At 53.7% G+C, this 19,835-nt stretch overlaps 3 protein-coding genes and 1 long non-coding RNA gene across 19 annotated transcripts in view; 2 read left to right on the plus strand and 2 right to left on the minus strand.

Annotated features, from left to right (window-relative positions):
- Positions 1-7,119: 7,119 nt before the first annotated feature.
- Gm16001 lies at positions 7,120-8,306 on the minus strand. The gene is made up of 2 exons (XR_001784955.1): positions 8,218-8,306; positions 7,120-8,124 (listed from the first exon to the last, which is right to left on the minus strand). It is a non-coding gene; the product is annotated as a predicted gene 16001 (long non-coding RNA).
- Positions 8,307-8,380: 74 nt separating this feature from the next.
- Positions 8,381-11,542, plus strand: Ogfod2 (2-oxoglutarate and iron-dependent oxygenase domain containing 2). 5 transcript variants are annotated; one of them, NM_025671.4, is made up of 7 exons: positions 8,381-8,526; positions 8,849-8,905; positions 9,278-9,391; positions 9,489-9,588; positions 10,125-10,252; positions 10,448-10,705; positions 10,775-11,540. In NM_025671.4, the coding sequence occupies exons 1-7, from the start codon at positions 8,398-8,400 to the stop codon at positions 11,036-11,038; spliced, it is 1,050 nt and encodes a 349-aa protein (NP_079947.1). In that variant the 5' UTR covers positions 8,381-8,397; the 3' UTR covers positions 11,039-11,540. The 5 variants fall into 5 exon arrangements, with proteins under 5 accessions (NP_079947.1, NP_001334407.1, NP_001348411.1 ...); NM_001347478.3 differs by having other exon boundaries at positions 10,539-10,705; NM_001361482.2 differs by lacking the exon at positions 10,125-10,252.
- A 625-nt stretch (positions 11,543-12,167) lies between these two features.
- Arl6ip4 (ADP-ribosylation factor-like 6 interacting protein 4) lies at positions 12,168-14,255 on the plus strand. Its single transcript, NM_144509.2, has 5 exons — positions 12,168-12,671; positions 12,975-13,253; positions 13,331-13,448; positions 13,890-13,959; positions 14,045-14,255. Exons 1-5 carry the CDS (start codon positions 12,506-12,508, stop codon positions 14,099-14,101), a joined length of 690 nt encoding a protein of 229 aa, NP_653092.1. The 5' UTR covers positions 12,168-12,505; the 3' UTR covers positions 14,102-14,255.
- Positions 14,256-14,748: 493 nt separating this feature from the next.
- Positions 14,749-19,835, minus strand: part of Pitpnm2 (phosphatidylinositol transfer protein, membrane-associated 2) — a 131,222-nt gene continuing 126,135 nt past the window's right edge. For 10 of the 12 annotated variants that reach the window (XM_030254223.1, XM_030254224.1, XM_006530214.2 and 7 more), the window contains 7 exons: positions 19,603-19,719; positions 19,185-19,301; positions 18,949-19,097; positions 18,630-18,779; positions 17,933-18,116; positions 17,728-17,856; positions 14,750-17,646 (listed from right to left, as the gene is read on the minus strand). In XM_030254223.1, the coding sequence (XP_030110083.1) occupies positions 17,323-17,646; positions 17,728-17,856; positions 17,933-18,116; positions 18,630-18,779; positions 18,949-19,097; positions 19,185-19,301; positions 19,603-19,719 (1,170 nt within the window). In that variant the 3' untranslated portion in view covers positions 14,750-17,322. Of the gene's footprint in view, positions 17,647-17,727; positions 17,857-17,932; positions 18,117-18,629; positions 18,780-18,948; positions 19,098-19,184; positions 19,302-19,602; positions 19,720-19,835 lie in introns of all 12 variants that reach the window. The other 2 variants (NM_011256.3, NM_001289472.1) reach the window with 1 other exon arrangement.

Raw genomic sequence — 19,835 nt, forward strand, 5'->3', positions numbered from 1 at the left:
GCCATATAGGCACATCTCTGCCCCAATCTTTTGTTGTTGTTGTTTTTTGTTTTGTTTTGTTTTGTTTTGTTTTGTTTTGTTTTTTCGAGACAGGGTTTCTCTGTGTAGCTCCGGCTGTCCTGGAACTCACTTTGTGGACCTGGCTGACCTCGAACTCAGAAAACCACCTGCCTCTACCTCCAATCTAGAGGCATTTTCTCGACTGAGGCTCCCATTTCCTCAACAGACTCTCCTCTAAGATGACTCTAGCTTGTGTCAAGTTGACCTTAAAAACCAGCCAGCCATACTCTACTCTTGCCTCAAATCCACACGGCTCAGGAAGTCCAGGCCCTAGTGAGGAACCCACTGTTGTTTTGCTAAATAACATACCAAGCTGCCATGACTTAATATCTGTGCTTATACACATAGATTACTATAGATTACTGCTGCTCTTCACCTTATCCAGGGAAGCCTCTCTCTGCAGTAAATAGTGGAGCCTCACAACGGGGGCAAGTGCTGAGGATAAGTGACTACCGAGTGCCCAGCCCTAAATGGGAAGTCCTTATCAACCCTGTTGTTATTAGACGCGTTCTCACGACCGGCCAGGAAGAACACCACAGACCAGAATCTTCTACGGCAAAGCTTTATTCTTACATCTTCAGGAGCAGAGTGCAAGAAGCAAGAGAGCAAGAAGCAAGAGAGAGAGAAAACGAAACTCCGTCCCTTTTTAAGGAGAATTCTCCTTCGCCTCGGACGTGTCACTCCTTGATTGGCTGCAGCCCATCGGCCGAGTTGACGTCACGGGGAAGGCAGAGCACAAGTAGTCATAAGATACCCTTGGCACATGCGCAGATTATTTGTTTACCACTTAGAACACAGCTGTCAGCGCCATCTTGTAACGGCGAATGTGGGCGCGGCTCCCAACATCTCCCCCTATCCTTTTAATAAGAGCAAATAGGCCACCCATATTAATGAGAGTGGAGATAGAGGTCAAATCCCCAGTGTGTAGGTAAAGGAGCCATGTACAGGATTAGTTCTTAGGCTCACAGGCTTTTACCCAGAGCAACCCTGACCTGCTCCCGTGTCGTTTTGCCTGGGGGAAGGGAACTAGGACACTGAACCTTCATGAAAGATGACATGTCTCCCTAGAATAGGCTCATATATGCCGCAGAGCCTTTCCATTGCAGTGCTTAGCCGTGCAACTCTCTCGGGCTGCTGAAGCACACTCACTCCATCCCGTGCAATGAGTCTAGCCTCGTGAGATGTAAGAGCTGAGTGGCCAGCGACCTATTGCCTAAGCATAGATATATCAGGGGAAGCTCCATGTTCTAGTCCTGCAAGCGCCTGGGCAATAACCACCTTGTCTCTCCTAGTTTGGGCCTTAAGCTTACAGACCAATCAAAGAAGCAACACTAATCCACAGCAAAGTGTATCTCCAAATAATATTAATCCCACCCATTTTTTAAAGAAAGAAAATGCTGAGGAGATCCAATTGGGTAATCCTTTGGTCAGGGACAGGTCCAAGCGCGTGGAGTTGACCTGAAGTCTCAATTCCCGAAGGATCTGTTCAAATTCAGCCATCCAATTCTGTAACATATACTGAAAAAGACTTTTTGACAAATTAGCTGCCCTAGTAAATTTAACATACTGAATGGAAATAACACACAATTCCGGAAACTTTTGTTCACATCCCAGCTGAGTTATTTGTCATAATACATCTAGTTGTATCTGGACAAGATCTATGAGTTGATTAACCAGCATGAGACCTCTCTGTATCTTGACATTAGCTGAGGCCTGTTTATCTATGACTGTAGTCACTGAGGCTGACAAAGTGTTAATGGTGTCAGTCGTCTGGACCTGTCCAGACAGAGCCAAGGCTGTCTGAATCAAGGCTAAACCCAGTTCCTAGTTAGTGGTAAAAAAGCAGGAGAATACTTGAGCATTATACATCACCGTCATTGGGAGTGGAAATGTCGATATTATCCCCCAACGCTGCTCTCTTTTTATTATTGACGCCCTGGACATCACCAAGACGAGGGACATTAGTATTCCCTTGGTCAGTCTGGATTTTTCGGGTGAGTCTTTCTGGTAACCAAAATGGGTTGTCTTCATTCTGTGGGAAAACACAGATAGCTCCCCTGGATCTTATCAAAATAGGATCCGGGCCATACCATTTATTATCAAGGACATTTTTCCATTTAACCATCTCATTGGGCCTATCTGGCTCTGTACAATGACGTTCAGCCGCAGTATGGCCATGAGCATCAATATTTAAAAAATTGAGTGTAAAGAGTGCCATAGACACCGACACTCTTGGTGCTCGGGGTACAGTCTCTTCAAAAGTTCCCCTCTTCTGTTTTATAAGATAGGCTTTGAGGGTGCGATGCGCACGCTCAACAATACCCTGTCCTTGAGGGTTGTATGGAAGTCCAGTCAGGTGGGTTACGTCCATCTGACGGCAGAACTGTTGGAATTTTTGAGACGTATAAGCTGGTCCATTATCAGTCTTAAGGAGTCTGGGTTTCCCCCAAGCACTCCATGCCTCAAGACAATGTTGAATCACATGTGAGGCTTTTTCTCCGGTTAACGGAGAAGCAAACATGATGCCAGAACATGTGTCAATGGACACATGGAGATATTGAAGTTTTCCAAAGGAAGAAACATGTGTAACATCCATTTGCCAGACCTGTAGAGGTCGAATACCGCGTGGGTTAATTCCCACATGAGGAACTGGCAAGAACTCACAGCAGCTTTGACATTGAGTAACAATGTCACGGGCTTCTTTTCTTGTCAAGGAGAAACGACTGCGTAATGTTTCAGCCGTCACATGAAAATTGTTATGAAAATTTCTTGCAGCCTCTACCGGGGATGATAGGGCAGCAGCCACCACTTTAGTGGCCTTATCTGCCAAATCATTTCCCAGAGCCATGGGGCCAGGTAGGCCTGAGTGGGCTCTAACATGAGTAATATAAACAGGAGATCTTCTAGATAACAAAACTAATTGTATCTGCTGAAAAATATTGGCAACTCTACTGGAAGGCTTAATCACTCCAGCCACTTCTAAAAGATTTACTGCATTAACCACATAACAGGAATCTGACACAATATTAAGGGGTTTTAAAAAGGTTTTTAAAACTTCTAAGACCACTAAACATTCTACCACTTGAGGTGAATTTTCATTATACTGTTTGGATACCACTTTACCATTAGCCACATAGGCACCTATGCCAGTTTTTGATCCATCAGTATATACCACAATCCCATTTTTAAGTGGGTTTCTTACTGTTATTTGTGGAAACACAACAGATTGATTTTGGGCAAACTGTAAGATTGGATGTTTTGGATAATGGTTATCTATTTTTCCTGAAAAGGAGGTAACTAAAACTGCCCAATCATTAGATGCGGCTGCCAAGGTTTGAACCTGTGCAGCGGTATAAGGTACAATTAAAAGATATGGACTTTGCCCAAAGTGGGTGATTGCTGCTTTTAGACCTTTAAGGGCAAGCTGTGCAATTGCATCAGGATACCAATCTATTATTTTAGCTGGGGATACGTTTGGATGGATCCACAACAATGGCCCATTCTGCCACAAAACTGCAGTTGGCAATTGTGCTGTCTTAAAGACACACAAACTGAAAGGTTGCGAATCCTCAATACGTTGTAATTGTGCATTCTGTAAGGCCTTTTCCACTTTTTGTAAGGCCTGGTTAGCAGCTAGAGTAAGAGTCCTAGGGGAGGAGATATGAGGATCTCCTTCTAAAATACCAAACAAAGGCCTTAACTCAGCGGAAGGAATCTTTAAAAAAGGTCTGAGCCAATTAATATCTCCCAACAGCTTTTGAAAATCATTTAAGGTATGGAGGTGATCTCTTCTTATCTCTACCTTTTGGGGCACAATCTTATCTGGGGACACCACAGAGCCCAAGAATTGTCCTGTATCAGAAATTTGGACCTTTTCTGTGGCTATCTGTAAACCCCACTGACTTAAAGTTTTAAGTAGAAAAGGATATGCCTTTTGTAGCATGGTAAGGTCTTTATGGCACAGGAGGATGTCATCCATGTAAAGGAGCAAAATTAAAGAGGGGAATTGTTCCCTCACTGGCAAAAGAGCTTCTTGCACATAAAGTTGACACATAGTAGGACTATTGGACATTCCCTGTGGTAAGACCTTCCATTGATACCTCTTATCAGGTTCCATGTGATTAATAGAGGGGATGGTAAAGGCAAATCTGGGCCTATCTCTTGGACACAAAGGTATAGAAAAGAAACAATCTTTAATATCTATAATAATTAAATTCCAGCCACGTGGTAAGGCGGAAAGTACAGGGAGACCCCTCTGTACTGGGCCAAATAAGTTCATTTGCTCATTAATGGCTCTGAGGTCATGGAGCAGTCTCCACTTTCCTGACTTTTTCTTAATTACAAAAATTGGAGTATTCCAAGGTGAGGTAGAGGGTTCAATATGGCCTAGTTTTAATTGTTCCTCTACCAGTTGAATCACAGCTTCTAGTTTTTCAGAGGATAGGTGCCATTGAGGAACCCACACTGGGTCCCCTGTTTTCCATGGTATGGGTCGTGCTGCCCCAATGGCCGCTAAGGAAAACCCAGACCCTGTCTGTCTTGGTTTCCATTAGGTGAGATGGGCTCTATCCTTCCCTGTTCTTGATGTCCTAACCCTTTTCCTTCTTTATAACCCATCTTTGCCATGATATTTTTTGCTTTAGTTGAATACCCTCCCGATGGGGCGTTTTCATTGGACAAAATAAGGCCCAAATGCTGCATAATATCCCTTCCCCAGAGGTTAACCGGGAGTGGGAGCACATAAGGTATGAATTTCCCTTGCTGCCCTTCAGAGGATTCCCACGTCAAGGCAATGGAGCTTATAGTGGGACATGATTGATAACCTAGGCCCTGTAATGAATGAGATGACTCTGTGGTGGGCCATGCTTTGGGCCACCAATGTGTAGAAATTATACTTTTATCTGCTCCGGTATCAAGGATGCCTTCAAACTCTTTTCCGTTGATCTTAAGGCGGAGCTTAGGTCTATCATTTAAAGATACAACCAAATAGGCAGAATCATTTCCTGAGGAGCCCATTTTCTTTATCTCAGGTCCTGCAGATTTTTCCCTGGTATTATCAGGGAGGAGCAGCAGCTGAGCTATCCTATCTCCTTTACTAATAGAAAAAACGCCCTTAGGGCTTGAGCACAGGACCTGTATTTCAGGGGAATGTTGACAATCCATAACTCCAGGGTGGACTACTAAGCCCTGCAAGGTGAGTGAACCCCGGCCGAGAATAAGGCCCATGGTTCCCGGGGGCAAGGATGGTATAGGCTCCACCGGCACCGGCTGAATACTCATTTGAGGCATTAGTAGGAAGTCGGAGGCGGCACGCAGGTCCACCCTTGTGGGTCTTCCTGGGTCGCCTCTCTGACTGCTTCCTGGGTCCTGACAAACCGGTTCCCATATCTTTGAGGGCCCTGGGACCGAGGGCCCGATGACCCGTTTTTTGGCACATCAGTTGATTGACTATCAGGTGGGGGAAGAATTCTGCCCTTTATATCCCTCACAGAGCGACACTGGTCAGCTCTATGATAACCCTTGCCACACTTAGAGCAAAGAGTGAGAGTCCCTCCCTGTTTATCTGGAGCTCTGCAATCTTTCTTAAAATGCCCAGGCTTTCCGCAATTAAAACATGTCCTCTGATCATTTCTGCTCATGGAGCGGTTCTGAGATTGGAGGATGGCGGCCGCTAAGCCTGCATTGGTAAGAGGTCCCCCAAGCTCTCGACAGACCCTGAGCCAGTCTTGTAAGCCTTTGTTCTTTCTTGGGGCTATGAATGAGTCTGCGCACTGCCTCTCTGCGCACTGCCTCTCTGCGCATTGCTGACGCACTACGCAGGGCGGGGACTCCGCATAGGGCGGACCTTGAAGCCGACTGCCCTGAGGCCAATCAGCAAACTGGCCTTCGCCAGCCGCTTTTGGCTTTTTTCTTGACCAATTAGCTGGCTGGTAATGGGCTGCTTCTTCCTCCCAGTCTGTTTCCTCAGAGGAGAATTCTTCATCTGCTTCAGAACTACTAAGAGCTGGCTTCCTGAGCTCATCCAGCGATGAGCACAGGCTCCTTTTCCTAGAGACCTCCGCTAATTGATCTTTCTTCTTTTCCCTTTTTCCTCTTTTTCTTCTAATCTCTCTCCAGGTATTCTTACCTGACCTAAACTTTTCCTCGGGTTCAAGACCCTTGGAAAGGCCTGTATACTTATTTTGTGTACCATATTTTCTCTTTGCTCCTACTCTCTCTCCCCGCTTTACTTCTGATAGCTTGTCCTGAATTTCATCTAGAATCCGCCCTATCTTAATCACTTGATAACATGTGAAAAGGAACAAAAGGGCTCCTAACACCAGAAAAAATTCAAGGCCAAACATATTCCACTTTACTTCTGATAGACTGTCTTGAATTTCGTTAGAAAGTTCAAGGCCAGGCTTACCTCGTAAAGCTGTACTCACTGGTACTCTCGTTCCCCAGCTGAAAAGTTCTGAATTCATACAGTTGAATCCTTCTTAACAGTCTGCTTTACGGGAACCTTTATTACCGCGACCCGCAGTTCTGGTTCTGGAATGAGGGATCTTCCTTGCGCCAGTCCCGAGTTTTTTTCTCGTCCCGGAATTCGGCACCAATTGTTATTAGACGCGTTCTCACGACCGGCCAGGAAGAACACCACAGACCAGAATCTTCTACGGCAAAGCTTTATTCTTACATCTTCAGGAGCAGAGTGCAAGAAGCAAGAGAGCAAGAAGCAAGAGAGAGAGAAAACGAAACTCCGTCCCTTTTTAAGGAGAATTCTCCTTCGCCTCGGACGTGTCACTCCTTGATTGGCTGCAGCCCATCGGCCGAGTTGACGTCACGGGGAAGGCAGAGCACAAGTAGTCATAAGATACCCTTGGCACATGCGCAGATTATTTGTTTACCACTTAGAACACAGCTGTCAGCGCCATCTTGTAACGGCGAATGTGGGCGCGGCTCCCAACACCCTGTCACCGAGGCTCAAGGAGAATCATGGAAGAGGGGAAGAGGGCAAAGGAATGACGACCCCCCCCCCCGCCGCCCCCCAAGGGCAGGGAGGAGTCTGGTGAGTGTGGCATTATTGCAGCTATTGTTTTATGTATTGCGGTGGGTTACAAAGAAGCAAGAAAAAAAGAAAGAACAGGAAGGAGTATGGTGGAATGAGGTGGTTGGAGAGATGGCTCACTGGCTATGAGCCCCGGGCTGCTCTTGCACAGGAGCTGGGTCCAATGCCCAGCACCCACAAGATGGCTCACAACCTTCCGTATCTCCAGTTCCGTGGGGGATCCAGCGCCCTCTTCTGGCCTCCATGGGTACTGCATGCGTGCAGCATTTAAAATCATATTCAGGAAAGACACTTTGTAAACGTAAACTAAGTAAATATCAATATAGGACGTTTAAAAAAGTTACTATGAAGATTTCAGTCACCAAGGCACTGTGGCACTGGCAGAAGTCAAGAGTCCAGTGAAACAGAACAGAGAGCCCAAAGACACCATCAATCAACCTGTGAGAAGATCCCAGCTAGCTCCTGACTGGATGCGTGGGCCAGACCTGCGTCCCCGAGCCTTAGTGGTTTCATGATGACAGGCTGGTACCTTTCGTGATGGGGTGGGGGCTGGAAAGCTGGGAGCTGATCTGGGATAAGAACTCTGCCATTTCCATGCTCATTCCAAGCCGAGCAGGGGCCAGGGCTCAGTTCCAGGCGACACAACTTCATCTTTTCGAGGCACCTTGGTTGCCCATGAACCACGCCGCTCTGCAGACCTGCTCGGGTGATGCCCTTTGTGTTCACAGCGAGCGCTGCGACTCCCTGAGGTGAGGATGCACGCCCAGTAAAAACTTTCAACAAAAATAACCTGAACTTGACCGGGAGGAGGGGCGTGACTGCCACAGACACGCCCTCCCCCGCCCACACTGCCTCCTATAGGAGAGGGGCAGGATGTGACACGTGACGCAGCGTTTCCAGGGACGAGCGGTGAATGCCCAACCCGAGCTCACCCGTACAGCTGGCGCCGCGGTCTTGTCTCAATCCATAACTGTCCTGTCTTACACGTTGCGTCAGGAGGCTCCGCAAAGAGATTTCTAGTAGGAGACAGGGCAGTGAGTCCCGCACTGTCTACGTCCTGTGACCGTCCCATCTCACCCCGCTGTGACTCGGGGGCCACTCGTCCGTACCCCGTGCTGGGGACACCCTCCACCTCTTCCCGGGAAGACGTCTTTCTACGCGGGCCTGCCCAGTCTTCGTTACCCTCCGAAGTTAAGAATTGTCAGCGGCCCCTTGCTGCCTGGCGCGGAGCCCTCGGCGGTGACGTTTACGGAAGGACTCGCTACGGAGGCTGGCGCGGCCGCTTCGCCATGGCGACTGCCGCCCAGCGGCGCTTCTGCCGCTGCGCCTGCTTCTGCTCCCAGAACCTGTACGTGGCGCGCTACGGGCTGCACCTGCGCTTCCGGGACGAGCATCAGCTGCGCCGTGACTACGGCCAGGTGAGGGTCGGGGTAGGGTGGAGTGGGAGGCGACAGCAAGTGCAGGAGAGGAGGGGCCCGGACATCAGGAATGGCTTTGCCCGAGTGTGCAACCCAAGTGTGCACACCTGGCCTGTCGCTGCAGGATGGCAGCTCCCTAGTAGCTGAGAGCACGCGTGCGGAGGACAGTGGACAGAAGTTTTAGCAGATCTTTCGGTGACCCTGTCACTCTCATCTCCGTGACAAGAGGTGGGGGGAGGGGTATCACTGAGGCTCGGAGATGTTTATTCCCTCGCCTAGGGTCACGTTAGTCCCTCCCGCTAACTGGCCTTTCCGCTCGTAGCTCCTGCGCAGCCGTGGTTGTGTCACCTCCAAGGACTTCCAGCAACTCTTGGAGGAGGTAACGTACCCCGTCAGCCCTTTCTCTGGAGTCCTCGACCCTGAAAGACTTCTTAGTCCTTTCTTTTCCTGTTCCTGCTTCCACACACTCCCACTCCGAGATCCTGGCCCAGGATCGAGAAAGACTAAATTGCCTACAGCATCCCTCTCTCAACAGCTGAGTGGGACAGACGGGGCCATCACCCCTATTTCAGCTGTCAGGTCGCCTTGACACCTGCAGTGGGCAGTGTCAGGTTTAAGAAGTATAGGGAGACTTGCCCTCCAGCCTAGGTTACACTTCACTTTGGTCTTCCTGGGCCTCGTGTCTTCACATGAACAATGGCCTTGGAGGTGACAGGCTCTGGTTTGTGACTAACTGCCTTTGCGGGCCCAGCTTGAGCAGGAGGTCGGGCGCCGCCGCAGGCTGGGACAGGAATCGGCTGTCAGGAAGGCTCTCATTGCCAGCTCCTACCACCCGGCTAGGCCTGAGGTCTACAGCTCACTGCAGGTACACCGGGCCGGCCTGGGAGCTTGGGGGCTGGCGGAGGCGGAGGCTGCTCTGGTGGGGGCTAAGTTTGCGCAGCTGACCCATGTTCTGCTCCCAGGATGCTGCTCTGGCCCCCGAGTTTATGGCTGCAGCTGAATATAGTACGTCCCCAGGCGCAGATCTTGAGGGCCTTCTCCAGCGTCTGGAGACAGTGTCAGGTAAGGCACCATCACCAGCTGGCACTGGGTGGGGGTCGAGGGAGCTTGAGATACTTAGATTTGGGAGGCTGGGTGATTTTTTTTGTTGTTGTTGTTGTTTGTAGGGAAGGGGTTCCAGACGGGGTTTTTCTGTGTAGCCTTGGCTGTCCTGGAACTCAATCTGTAGGCCAAGCTGGCCTTGAACTCCCAGAGATCCTCCTGCCTCTGCCTCTCCAGTGTTAGGATTAAAGGCGTGCGCCAGCAAAGCCAGGCAAGGCTGAGTGCTTTACCTCCCATTTCTAGTCTAAAAATAGGAGGAACTGGGAAGACCAGTGGGACCAATCGGCCTGGAGTAGGGCATTTCATTCATTCATTAATTCATCCCTCATTCATTCATCCATTCATTCACTGACCATCTAGCTAGGATCAGGGCAGTAAGTCACTGTCCCCATTGCCCAGAGGAAACAGAAACAGGCTTGAGGCCGTAAGATGACAGGCTGGTTCCTGAGGGCGTTGAGTCGCAGCTCCGGGTTCACTACCTGCCCCTCCTTCTCCAGAGGAGAAGCGCATCTATCGGGTGCCAGTGTTCTCGGCCAAGTTCTGCCAGACCCTGCTGGAAGAGCTGGAGCATTTTGAGCAGTCGGACATGCCCAAGGGAAGGCCCAACACCATGAACAACCATGGGGTGGGTGAGGCCTTCCCTGTGAATGTAGGGAGTGGGGGCAGCTCAGGTGGGAGTCTCCTCTGAGATGCTTCGGGCAGGCTACCTGCCCCATTCTGAGCCCAAAGACCACCATGAAAGCAGACAGCTTTTGCCCTTAGCAACATCTTTGGCAAAGATATGGGGATGTGCAGTGAAGCCCCCGGGCATCCTTCCTAGGTACTGATGTATGAACTAGGCCTGGATGACCCCCTGGTGACCCCGCTGCGGGAACGCTTCCTGCTGCCACTGATGGCCTTGTTGTACCCAGACTACGGTGGGGGCTACCTCGACAGTCACCGTGCCTTTGTGGTCAAGTACGCACTGGGCCAGGACCTGGATCTGGGCTGTCACTACGATAATGCTGAGCTTACCCTCAATGTGGCTCTGGGCAAGGACTTCACAGGGGGTGCCCTGTATTTTGGGGGCCTCTTCCAGGTGAGTGAGGCAAACCAGGTGGGGCCTGGGCAGGTGTGAGTGCCCCAGCCTGAACCATAGCCTCTGCAGGCACCCGCAGCCTTGAAGGAGACCCTGGAAGTGGAGCATGTGGTGGGCTCTGGTATCCTGCACCGTGGCGGCCAGCTGCACGGGGCTCGGCCCCTGTGTAAGGGAGAGCGCTGGAACCTCGTCGTGTGGCTGCGGGCATCTGCTGTTCGAAATCGCCTCTGTCCCATGTGCTGCCAGAAGCCAGAGCTGGTGGACGATGAGGGTTTCGGTGACGGCTTTACCCGGGAGGAGCCCACCACAGTGGATGTCTGTGTGTTGACTTGAGCCTGGTTCTCCCCCAGAGGTGTTGATGCTGAAAACTTGCCATTGTGGGCAGGGAGGGCAGAAATAAAGTCTGCAGCCGTGCCACTCCTTGGGTCAAAAGGACACGCAGACTTTTGGGTCATTCTTTGGACAGGTGATCTGTAGCAAGCCTTATTTGAGATGAAGTACTGAGGGTTTGGAGTGGAGCAGGCCCAGGAAGAGAAGAAGTCAGGAAAAGACATGACCCCTAGGGAGCTCTGACTGAGGAGGGAGGGTTGCTTCAGTCAGTGGCTCAGAGATAGGGCTGGGCAGACATCTACCTTAGGTAAAGTGGCTCCAGGGACTTAAGTGAAGTTCACTACTCTTATCAGCAGTGCTGGAGAGCGGAGGATTGGGGGCGGGGATTCAGACTTTCTGGGTTCACATCTGTGTTTTGCATGTCCAGCAGTGGGGCTCTGGACTCCCTAGCGCCCTGGTTGTGGTGACAGTCCAACAAGTTGATATTATAAAGCACTTTATAACACCCCTCTGTTTGCTATTATTTAAGAGCGTGCAATTGGTGGTTCTGAGACTGGCTGAGGGGTGCTCTGCGCACTGTTCGGGTCACATCTTTGTAATCCTGGGGACTTGGTCCTAAGTCTCCCAATTCCAGTTTCTCTGGGGAAATGGCAAGTAATACCAGCCTCCATTCTGACTGCAAAGAGAAGATGCAAGAGAGTCTCAGCTGTACACCCGACAGGCTGGTGATTCATTGCTGGTTGGAGTGGACAGACTGGCAGGCTAGGAGGGTGGCTTTCAGGAGGGGGGGAGAGGGAGGGAGGGAGGGAGGGAGAGAGGGAGGGAGGGGGGGGGAGAGGAGAGAGAGGAGGGGGAGGAGGGGGAGAGAAGAGAGGGGGAGAGAGAGAGAGGAGGGGAGAGGGGAGGGAGAGAGGGAGAGGAGAAGAGAGAGCCCGCGGGCTCGCAGGTGGCGTTGCGACCGTCCCCTGCCAACGCGGAGGTGCACGGAGAATCCCCTCTCATGCTAGTTAGAGGTGGGCTCCCTAGAGGCGGAACCCAGAGCTCCGGAACTCAAAATATCATAGACTCAAAATACACCCGGATGATCTTCCGGGACGGCCCCAGACCGGAAGAGCCGGACCTGCCGCCGTTTCCTCCCGCGAAAGGCCTGCTGTGGGCTAATGGTGGATGTGGGGACCCAGCAGCCTCGGGACGCGTCTCCGGCGACCCACGCGGTCCTATTGCAGCTGAGGAAAGCTGCAGCGTTCCCTCCCTGGGCCACCAAGTCCAGTGCGCAGGCTTGAGGGCGGGGCGGGAGTCGGAGGAGGTGCTGGGATCGCTAAGCCCCGGGGCTCGCTCCGGCAGGAATGGGCACTGGGCGCCCCGAGGATCGGGTCCCGTTGGCGCTGCGTTTGGATTCGCCTCCGAGGACACGCTCACGAAGAGTCGCAGGCTAAGCGCTTTCCTTCCGGTCCCTAGCCCGCCTCGCTGATGGCTCACGTTGGCTCTCGAAAGCGCTCGAGAAGTCGCAGTCGGTCCCGTAGTGGTCGGCGAGGGTCAGAAAAGCGAAGTAAGAGGAGTAGCAAGGATGCCTCGAGGAACTGTTCAGCCTCCAGATCCCAGGGCCACAAGGCTGGCAGCGCCTCCGGGGTTGAGGGTGAGGACCACGGGGGACAGGGAAGAGAGATGTGTGGCGTCCGCACTGCGGGAGGCTGGCATCTGCCGCACCCCCCACCTCGGGAGCGAGGGTGTGAAGAGGTTCTGTTGAGTGGAGGGTGTGCCTTATACATGCCTTGAATGCTTTGGGTCTTCGAGGTTGAGCGTGGTCAGGATCCTGCCAGGCACATAGTGACTTCTAGAACCCAAAAGAAGGTTCCAGATGTTCTCTTGGAGAGCCCATTGGGAGGGTCCCTACCACTAGAGCAGGGCACAAAGGCCTTACCTTCTCCCTGCATCACAGAGAGAAGCAAGCACAAGGCCCAGAGGACATCGCGATCCAGTTCAACCTCCTCCTCTTCCAGTTCTTCTAGCTCCGCCTCGTCCTCATCCTCCAGTGATGGCCGGAAGAAGCGAGCGAAGCACAAGGAGAAGAAGAGGAAGAAGAAGAAGAAGAAACGGAAGAAGAAGTTGAAGAAGAGAGTCAAGGAGAAGGCAGTGGCGGTGCACCAGGCCGAGGCTCTGCCCGGCCCCTCACTGGATCAGTGGCACAGATCAGCTGGGGAGGACAATGATGGCCCAGGTACCATGGCGGGCCAGCATGCTGTGGGGAAAGGGTCCTCTCCCTGGGTCTGACACGTCCTCCACATTCCCTTCCAGTCCTGACAGATGAGCAGAAGTCTCGTATCCAGGCCATGAAACCCATGACAAAGGAGGAGTGGGATGCCCGACAGAGCGTTATTCGAAAGGTGGTGGACCCAGAGACAGGACGCACAAGGTGTGGTACAGAAGGCAGAGCCAGCTAGCCCCGCCCTCGGTCCAATTCAGAATATTGGCCCAGGATGTGCTCTGGTGGGGAGCTGTCACCATTTTTATAACAAAGTGTGGGGGAAATAGTCACTTGAGATGTGATATCCCAGCTGTTACCCCCTGTGCCTCTTGAGGAGTTACAGTACCAGGAGGGCCTTGATGCTTTTCAAATGGTTGTTGTTGGCTGGTCTGGGTTAATGGTGCAGGCTGACAAGGGAGAGCCTACCTGGCCCGTCTCCATTCTGTCCCAAAAGCGGTAACTGATTGGGAGGAGCGCCCAGGCACCCCCTTCTCAAGATAGCTGGGCTTGAGCCCCGAGATCCCTTTCCTTGGGTGGGTCTGCTTCTGTTGCTATGGCATGAGAGTCCCAGACTCTCTCGTGCTAAGCTGATGACCTCCAACCCCCCAGGCTCATCAAGGGAGACGGCGAGGTTTTAGAGGAAATCGTAACCAAAGAACGACACAGAGAGATCAACAAGGTTGGTGGTACCACTCTGCCTGTGCTCTGCCCGCATTGTATCTACACGTAAGTTTCTCACGCTTCCCACCTGTTTCCTTCCTCAGCAAGCCACCCGAGGGGATGGGCTGGCCTTCCAGATGCGAACAGGCCTACTTCCCTGAGGGCTCAGCCATCCCAGGTTTGTGAACTGCTGTTGGTGACTTGGAGACTAATAGGTCCAGGTGCCTTTCCTACAGCCCAGCATCCTCTTGGGTGCAGTGGATTGGACAGCAAATTGGACAGCAGAGTGTCACTATTAAATGATCTTGGTCACAGAGTTCCTGTTGTGTTGCATTTTGTGCTGAGGAGTGGAACTGTTGCCATTTGACTTCTGGAGAGAGATGTGTTCATCTCTGGGGAAAGCTGGCAGGATTCCTGGCGTTACTCTTTAATTGATCCCACCTGGCCCAGCCCGCCCCTGCCCCGGCTGAGTCCCAGTTCAGCCTTGGTCCTTAGGTCGAGCTCATCAGGCCGTGGCCTGTCTCCTGTCCCATACATCATGACAGACAGGAGCCTGGTCAGGTAGGAGTCCAACTCTGGCTTATTGGCTGTGTCCGCTGGGGAGGGGAGGCCAGGAGACCTACCTCCCCAGGTCTGTGCATGGGAAGGGCTGTCAGGCTCACGTTCCAGTGGCTAGCATGTGTCACTTTCTGTGATGGTGTCCTCACACACATACTGTCAGAACCATGATGCTCATCCCCCACCCCCTACACACACACACACACACACCAGGAGACCCATGGGTGCCGCCACAGTAATGAGACGAGAAGGAAGCCTCCTGCTTCTTTAATTGGTGTAACAGACTGTGACACGGTATACAGAGAGCACACTAAGGCCAGACAGCATGGGGTGGGGACAGGACACAGTTTACACAATGGTCGGGAGAAACAAGACAGTACAAGGACAGATGGGAGGGGTCTGAGATGTGAAGGTGAAACGGGGCAGGGTGGGGGCTAGCTCACACAGAGCCGGGAAAGGGGATGGGGGAACTTGGCTGAATCCTTCTTTAGAAATCAAAGAGAAGGCAGGTGGTTGGTGATGGGTGGCATCAAGGCTCAGTCCTGGGGACTGGGGATGGGGAGGGACTGACTAAGGCTTCTATTCTAACAGGCCTGGGGTGGGTGGCAGCCAGCAAGATCTGCCTCACCCTTTGGTTACAAATGGCCAGGCCTGAGCCCTGCAGCTCAGCACCTGACACTGTAAACATTTTTTTGGTATTTTTAAAGGACTTTGACCTTCCTTCCTCTCTTACTTTCTGTAGAAGTGGGGCTTCCTCAAGAGAACGAGCCAAAGGAAATCTTAAGGGAGACAAAAAGCAGACTGGAGTAAGGTTTTGGAGGGAGGCTGCCCGTCTCACCATCTATGGCTGAGGGCCCTGGGAGAGCCCAGGGGACTATTGCTGTTGTCCTTGGCATGGCTGACAGCTGGGCAGGCATGGGCATTCAGAGCCACAAGGGGCTGCCCAGGGGAGAGACCAAGCCCACTGACCTCAGGCCCCCCCTGCCTTTACTGCAGGTGGCTTGAGGCTTCCAGGTGCTTCTCACAATGGCTGGTCACCTAGGCTGAGGCAAGACGGGTGGGGCTGAGGGAGGAGGCCCTGGCCCCCGGGGACCCCCGGTGGGGCAGTGATTGTCGGGCCAGCAGCTTCCTGTGGGGCCCCCAGTGGGGAGTGGTGGGACAGATATTGCACTTTTACTGTGACAGTTCCATGGAATCTTGGTCCATAAAATAATCACTGCTTTATACAGAACGCTGGAAACAACACAAAGCTACACCTTATGAGAAGACCCTGAAGGTCTCACCCCTCCAGACAGTTTTTTTTTTCCTCTGCACAAAATAAATAGCTTTCTTCTTGTGTAGACCCGCCATGGCGGGAGTCCCACACGCCTGTGCTGTACACAGCTACACAGCAGAGTCAGTGTCTCCTGTACACCTGTTGGGCCCAGCCACTTGGCCCTGCATCTGAGTCTGGCCTGGCAGACTCAGGCACAGAGCCCCATCGCTGGACCCAGGGCTGGAGCTCCATGGGCTCAGCCAATGCAGGGAAGGTGCAGGAGAGGTGTGGTCAGTGCTGTGTGGAAGGCAGGGGCTCAGACCCAGTGTGTAGGATGCCCAACCGTATTTGGGGAGCAATAAGATGGCTGTGTGCCCTTAGGCTGGAGAGTGAGCTGTGGCTTCCTGGAGTCGACATTAAACGAACGGCATTAAGAAAACCTAAGAGCCCCACCCACCCCAGAATAGGAAGTCAGTGGAATTGTGGGCCAGGTGCAGGGCCCACAGGCCAGACTGAGTGGGGCCCTGTCACAGTGCTGGGTGTTCCTAATGTAGCAGGCTGCGCTGACACTGAGTTAAGAAAAGGAAGCAGCCGAAGATTGCCTGTTTAAAAAAAACCTTATAGAAACCAGATGGAGAAGTAGAAAGGCGTAGAAACGCAGTGGGCAGCAGCCATGACATGGGGACCCCCCCCCCCGCCCGCCCCTGAGCAGGCGGGAGCGTCGGTGGAGGCCAGGCTTCTCCAGGTCCAGCTGCCCAAGGTGGGCTACCAAGAGCCAGCTGTGCACGTGGCTGGCCTCACACCTGTGCTGTGCTCACAGCCCGGAGTGACATCAGTTCCGGGACTGCACTGAGCTCTGGGTGGGGCAGGTGGACGGGTGGGTAGCAGTCTGGGACTGCCACTGGGCTGCCGTGGTGTCAACAGACCGGGCAGGCAGCAGAAATTACGATATGGCCTTTCTCTCCTGCTTGCGTGAAGATTTCCCACACTGGACTACTCTGTGTGGTGACAGGCCCTGGCCTGGGTCAGCAGAGACTGGATTTTCATGCATGTCAACATGTCTGGAGCCAGGAGATGGTAACGGGTCTCCACTCTCAAAAACTAGTGCAAAACCAGTGAGGTTGGACAGTTGAGAACTGGAGTCAACAAGAAGTGGACTGGACCCATTGGAGCCGCTACCAAATGGGAAGGGGCGCCAGTGGACAGAGAGGTGGCAGGCAGGGCCCAGACCCACGCCTGGCACCAGGAGGCTGAGAGATCAACACGGAGCAAGATGCCCAGGAATGCCTCCCAGGCTGGGCTAGGCGGCCGATCCTGGCTCCTCTTCCATCATGGGCTGGACATCCTGCCAGATCCCATAACCAGCTGGGCTCCTTAGAGCCTAGGGCATCAGGCAAGGCTGGGAGGGCTGTGTTGGCATGGCCATGTCTTCCAAGGGGCCCTGGGTCGCTCTCAGGCCATGTCTGTGCATGTCCCCAGCCACTGACGTGTGTGCCCAGGCCAGGCCTCCCAGGAGGGCCGGTGCCCTGGCCTAGCACCATGGAGACCACAGCGCCTCCTGAGAGTGTCCTACTTGGGTCCCGTGGCTGCCCCTGGTTCAAGCCGGCCTGCCATGGCTCGGCCCCAGCAGCTGGCTGCCACGCTCATGCTGCGCTGGCCCCGCTGCTCGCTGTCCATCTGGGTCTGTGTCCGATCGTGCCGATGGCTGGGCCCACTGGGCTGGGCCGAGATGGTGCGGAGCAGGTGATTCCGAGAGCGAAGGAAGTCACTCTGGCCAGGTAGGCCGAAGCTGCCCTTGCGCAAAGCCATGCGCGTGGCCGTGTTCCGGGCTGGGCGAGCCCGGTGATTGTACTTGAGCTGGGCCAGGTGGGCCGCATAGCCGTCCGTGATGAACTGCAAAGGAGTGACAGGGGCAGGCTGTTAAGTGTCCTGGGGTTCCCCAAGGAATGTGTGCCCTTCACTGTGCCCCATTACCTGGCACTGCTGCTGCAGCTTCTTGGTGGGGCGGCCCACAATGTAGATGTGCATGGGAGAGAGGCTGATGGAGTTATAGACTGCGACATCCTTCGTGGAGCCGTAGGCCGCATGTGCGCGCAGGTGAAGCTGTGGATGAGACAACCATGGGCACGGGCCGGGCCTTCCAGCCCTCTCCTCCTTACCCAGTCCTCCCAAGCCCCACCTCAGAGATGAGCAGCTTCAGAAAGTTAGCCTTGTGGCGCAGTGGGTCGTGCACCAGGCCATCACAGAAGGACACCACACCATGAGGGAAATTGTGCTGAGCCAGCCATGCCACCACCCGCTGCTTTTGCATGTCGGGCCGGCCGGTCACATAGATGATGAGGTAGCCCAGGTCCTGCCAGTGTCTGTGGAGGCAAGGGGCAGGCGTGGTGTCCCGTGGCTGCTCTCCTCCTCCTCCTCCTCCCCCTACCCCCCCCCCCGGGGTCCCCCAGTCTCCCTTTCTTGCCCAGCTAGAGCTCATTTGCACCACTGTAAAATGCCTCTTCAGCTGAGCCTTGTGCCCAGGCTGCCCTGATTGTAATCCCCAGATACTCATGAGGCCAAGGCAGGAGGATAGCAAGTTCAAGGCAACCTGGTGAGACCCTGTCTCAAAGAGTGGAATACTGCCTTGTCTGAGTGAGGCCCTGGGTTCAGTGCCTAGCACTGCATACAGAGTATAACCTGGCCAGCAGCACTGAGGGTGCACGGCAGTGTCAAAGCCTCGACGGCACTGAGCTTGTTGGGAGGGTTATCCTAGGTACCCTCAAAGGGGGCATCCTCGGAACTGGCCTGATATCGGGCATGCCAACAGCTTGTTCAAGGGCACACCAGTCAGTGGTGGCACCGGGTGCCACCCACCTTCTGACCGCCACACTCACCGCACCACGTCCACAGCCCCGGCGCGCACCTTGGGGTCGCTGCCCATGATGGACACACTGGCGGCAAAGGAGCCGTCTATACTGAAGACCACAAACTCTGTGCCCCTGGGGAGCACAGTGATGTAGCTGTCGGCGAATGTGTGGTCTCCCCTGGTTGTCAAGGATAACTCGTCAGAACAGGCCAGAGCATCCACCCTCTACCTTCCTCCCTCCCTCCCTCCCTCCCTCCCTCCCTCCCTCCCTCCCTCTCACCTTCACCCCCTCCTATACCCAGGAGGCTGGCCCTGCTCTGCGTGCCCCCCCACCCCGGGACACATACCTGACCACCATCTTGATGGGGTAGACGCCCACCCCCAGGCGGTGTGTTTCTGGAATGGTGTAGGAGACGCGCCCACTGCTGTTGGTCACTAGAGTGTCTAGGTGCAGCCACTCACCTGAAGGTGGTTGCGTCATGATGTGCACATCCACCTGGAGCCCAGGGAAGCTGGTTACAGATGGGCCATGGCCTGGCCTCAGTCCTTACCCCTGGGTCACCTCAGGGAGCCACATCCTCACCTTTTCCCCAGTCAGGGTGACCATGTCTAAGGGCCCATACATGAACCGGCCCGTCACAACCTGCGGGCCATCCTCATTGGCAACTGCGTCATTGATCCGGTGGTTGGCTGCCACGTTCTGGGGGAGGGGAGGGAAGGGCAAGGTGAGGTGAGGAGAGGAATGGAGAGGCAGGGTCTTCTGGGCTCACCTAGTACCTCTGTGAGTGGGACTGGGGGGTTGAGCCCATGCTGTGGTCCAGCCAACAACTTAGTCAGGCCAGGCAGAGAGGGAGCCATCCTTGCTGTCCTCTCTTCCCTCCCAGCTCCCGACTCTCCCCTCACTGATCAGATGAGACAGCTCGGCGGTGGGACACAGCTTTTGATGGCACGGGACTCCATGGGATGATGGCTGTGAGCCTGAGCGCCGGGAAGAGCCTCACCCGCAGCTTCACGTGGGTCCTCTTGCGCTGCCACCTTTCCCTGGGCTGTGAAGGCGTGAACACGGACACCTCCTTGCCGTCCAGCTCTAGGATGCTCGAGCTGTCGTGCCGCATGACCTGCAGGACAGAGGCAGGCCATAGGGCAGGCTCAGACCCGGGCGGCTGCTCGGGAAAGGGACCAGCCGTCCCCCCGGGCTGGCAGTGAGCACCTGGCAGGGTCGGCAGGATTATCA

The sequence above is a fragment of the Mus musculus genome, chromosome 5 (genome assembly GCF_000001635.26).
Source record: "Mus musculus strain C57BL/6J chromosome 5, GRCm38.p6 C57BL/6J".
Lineage (NCBI taxonomy): Eukaryota > Metazoa > Chordata > Mammalia > Rodentia > Muridae > Mus > Mus musculus.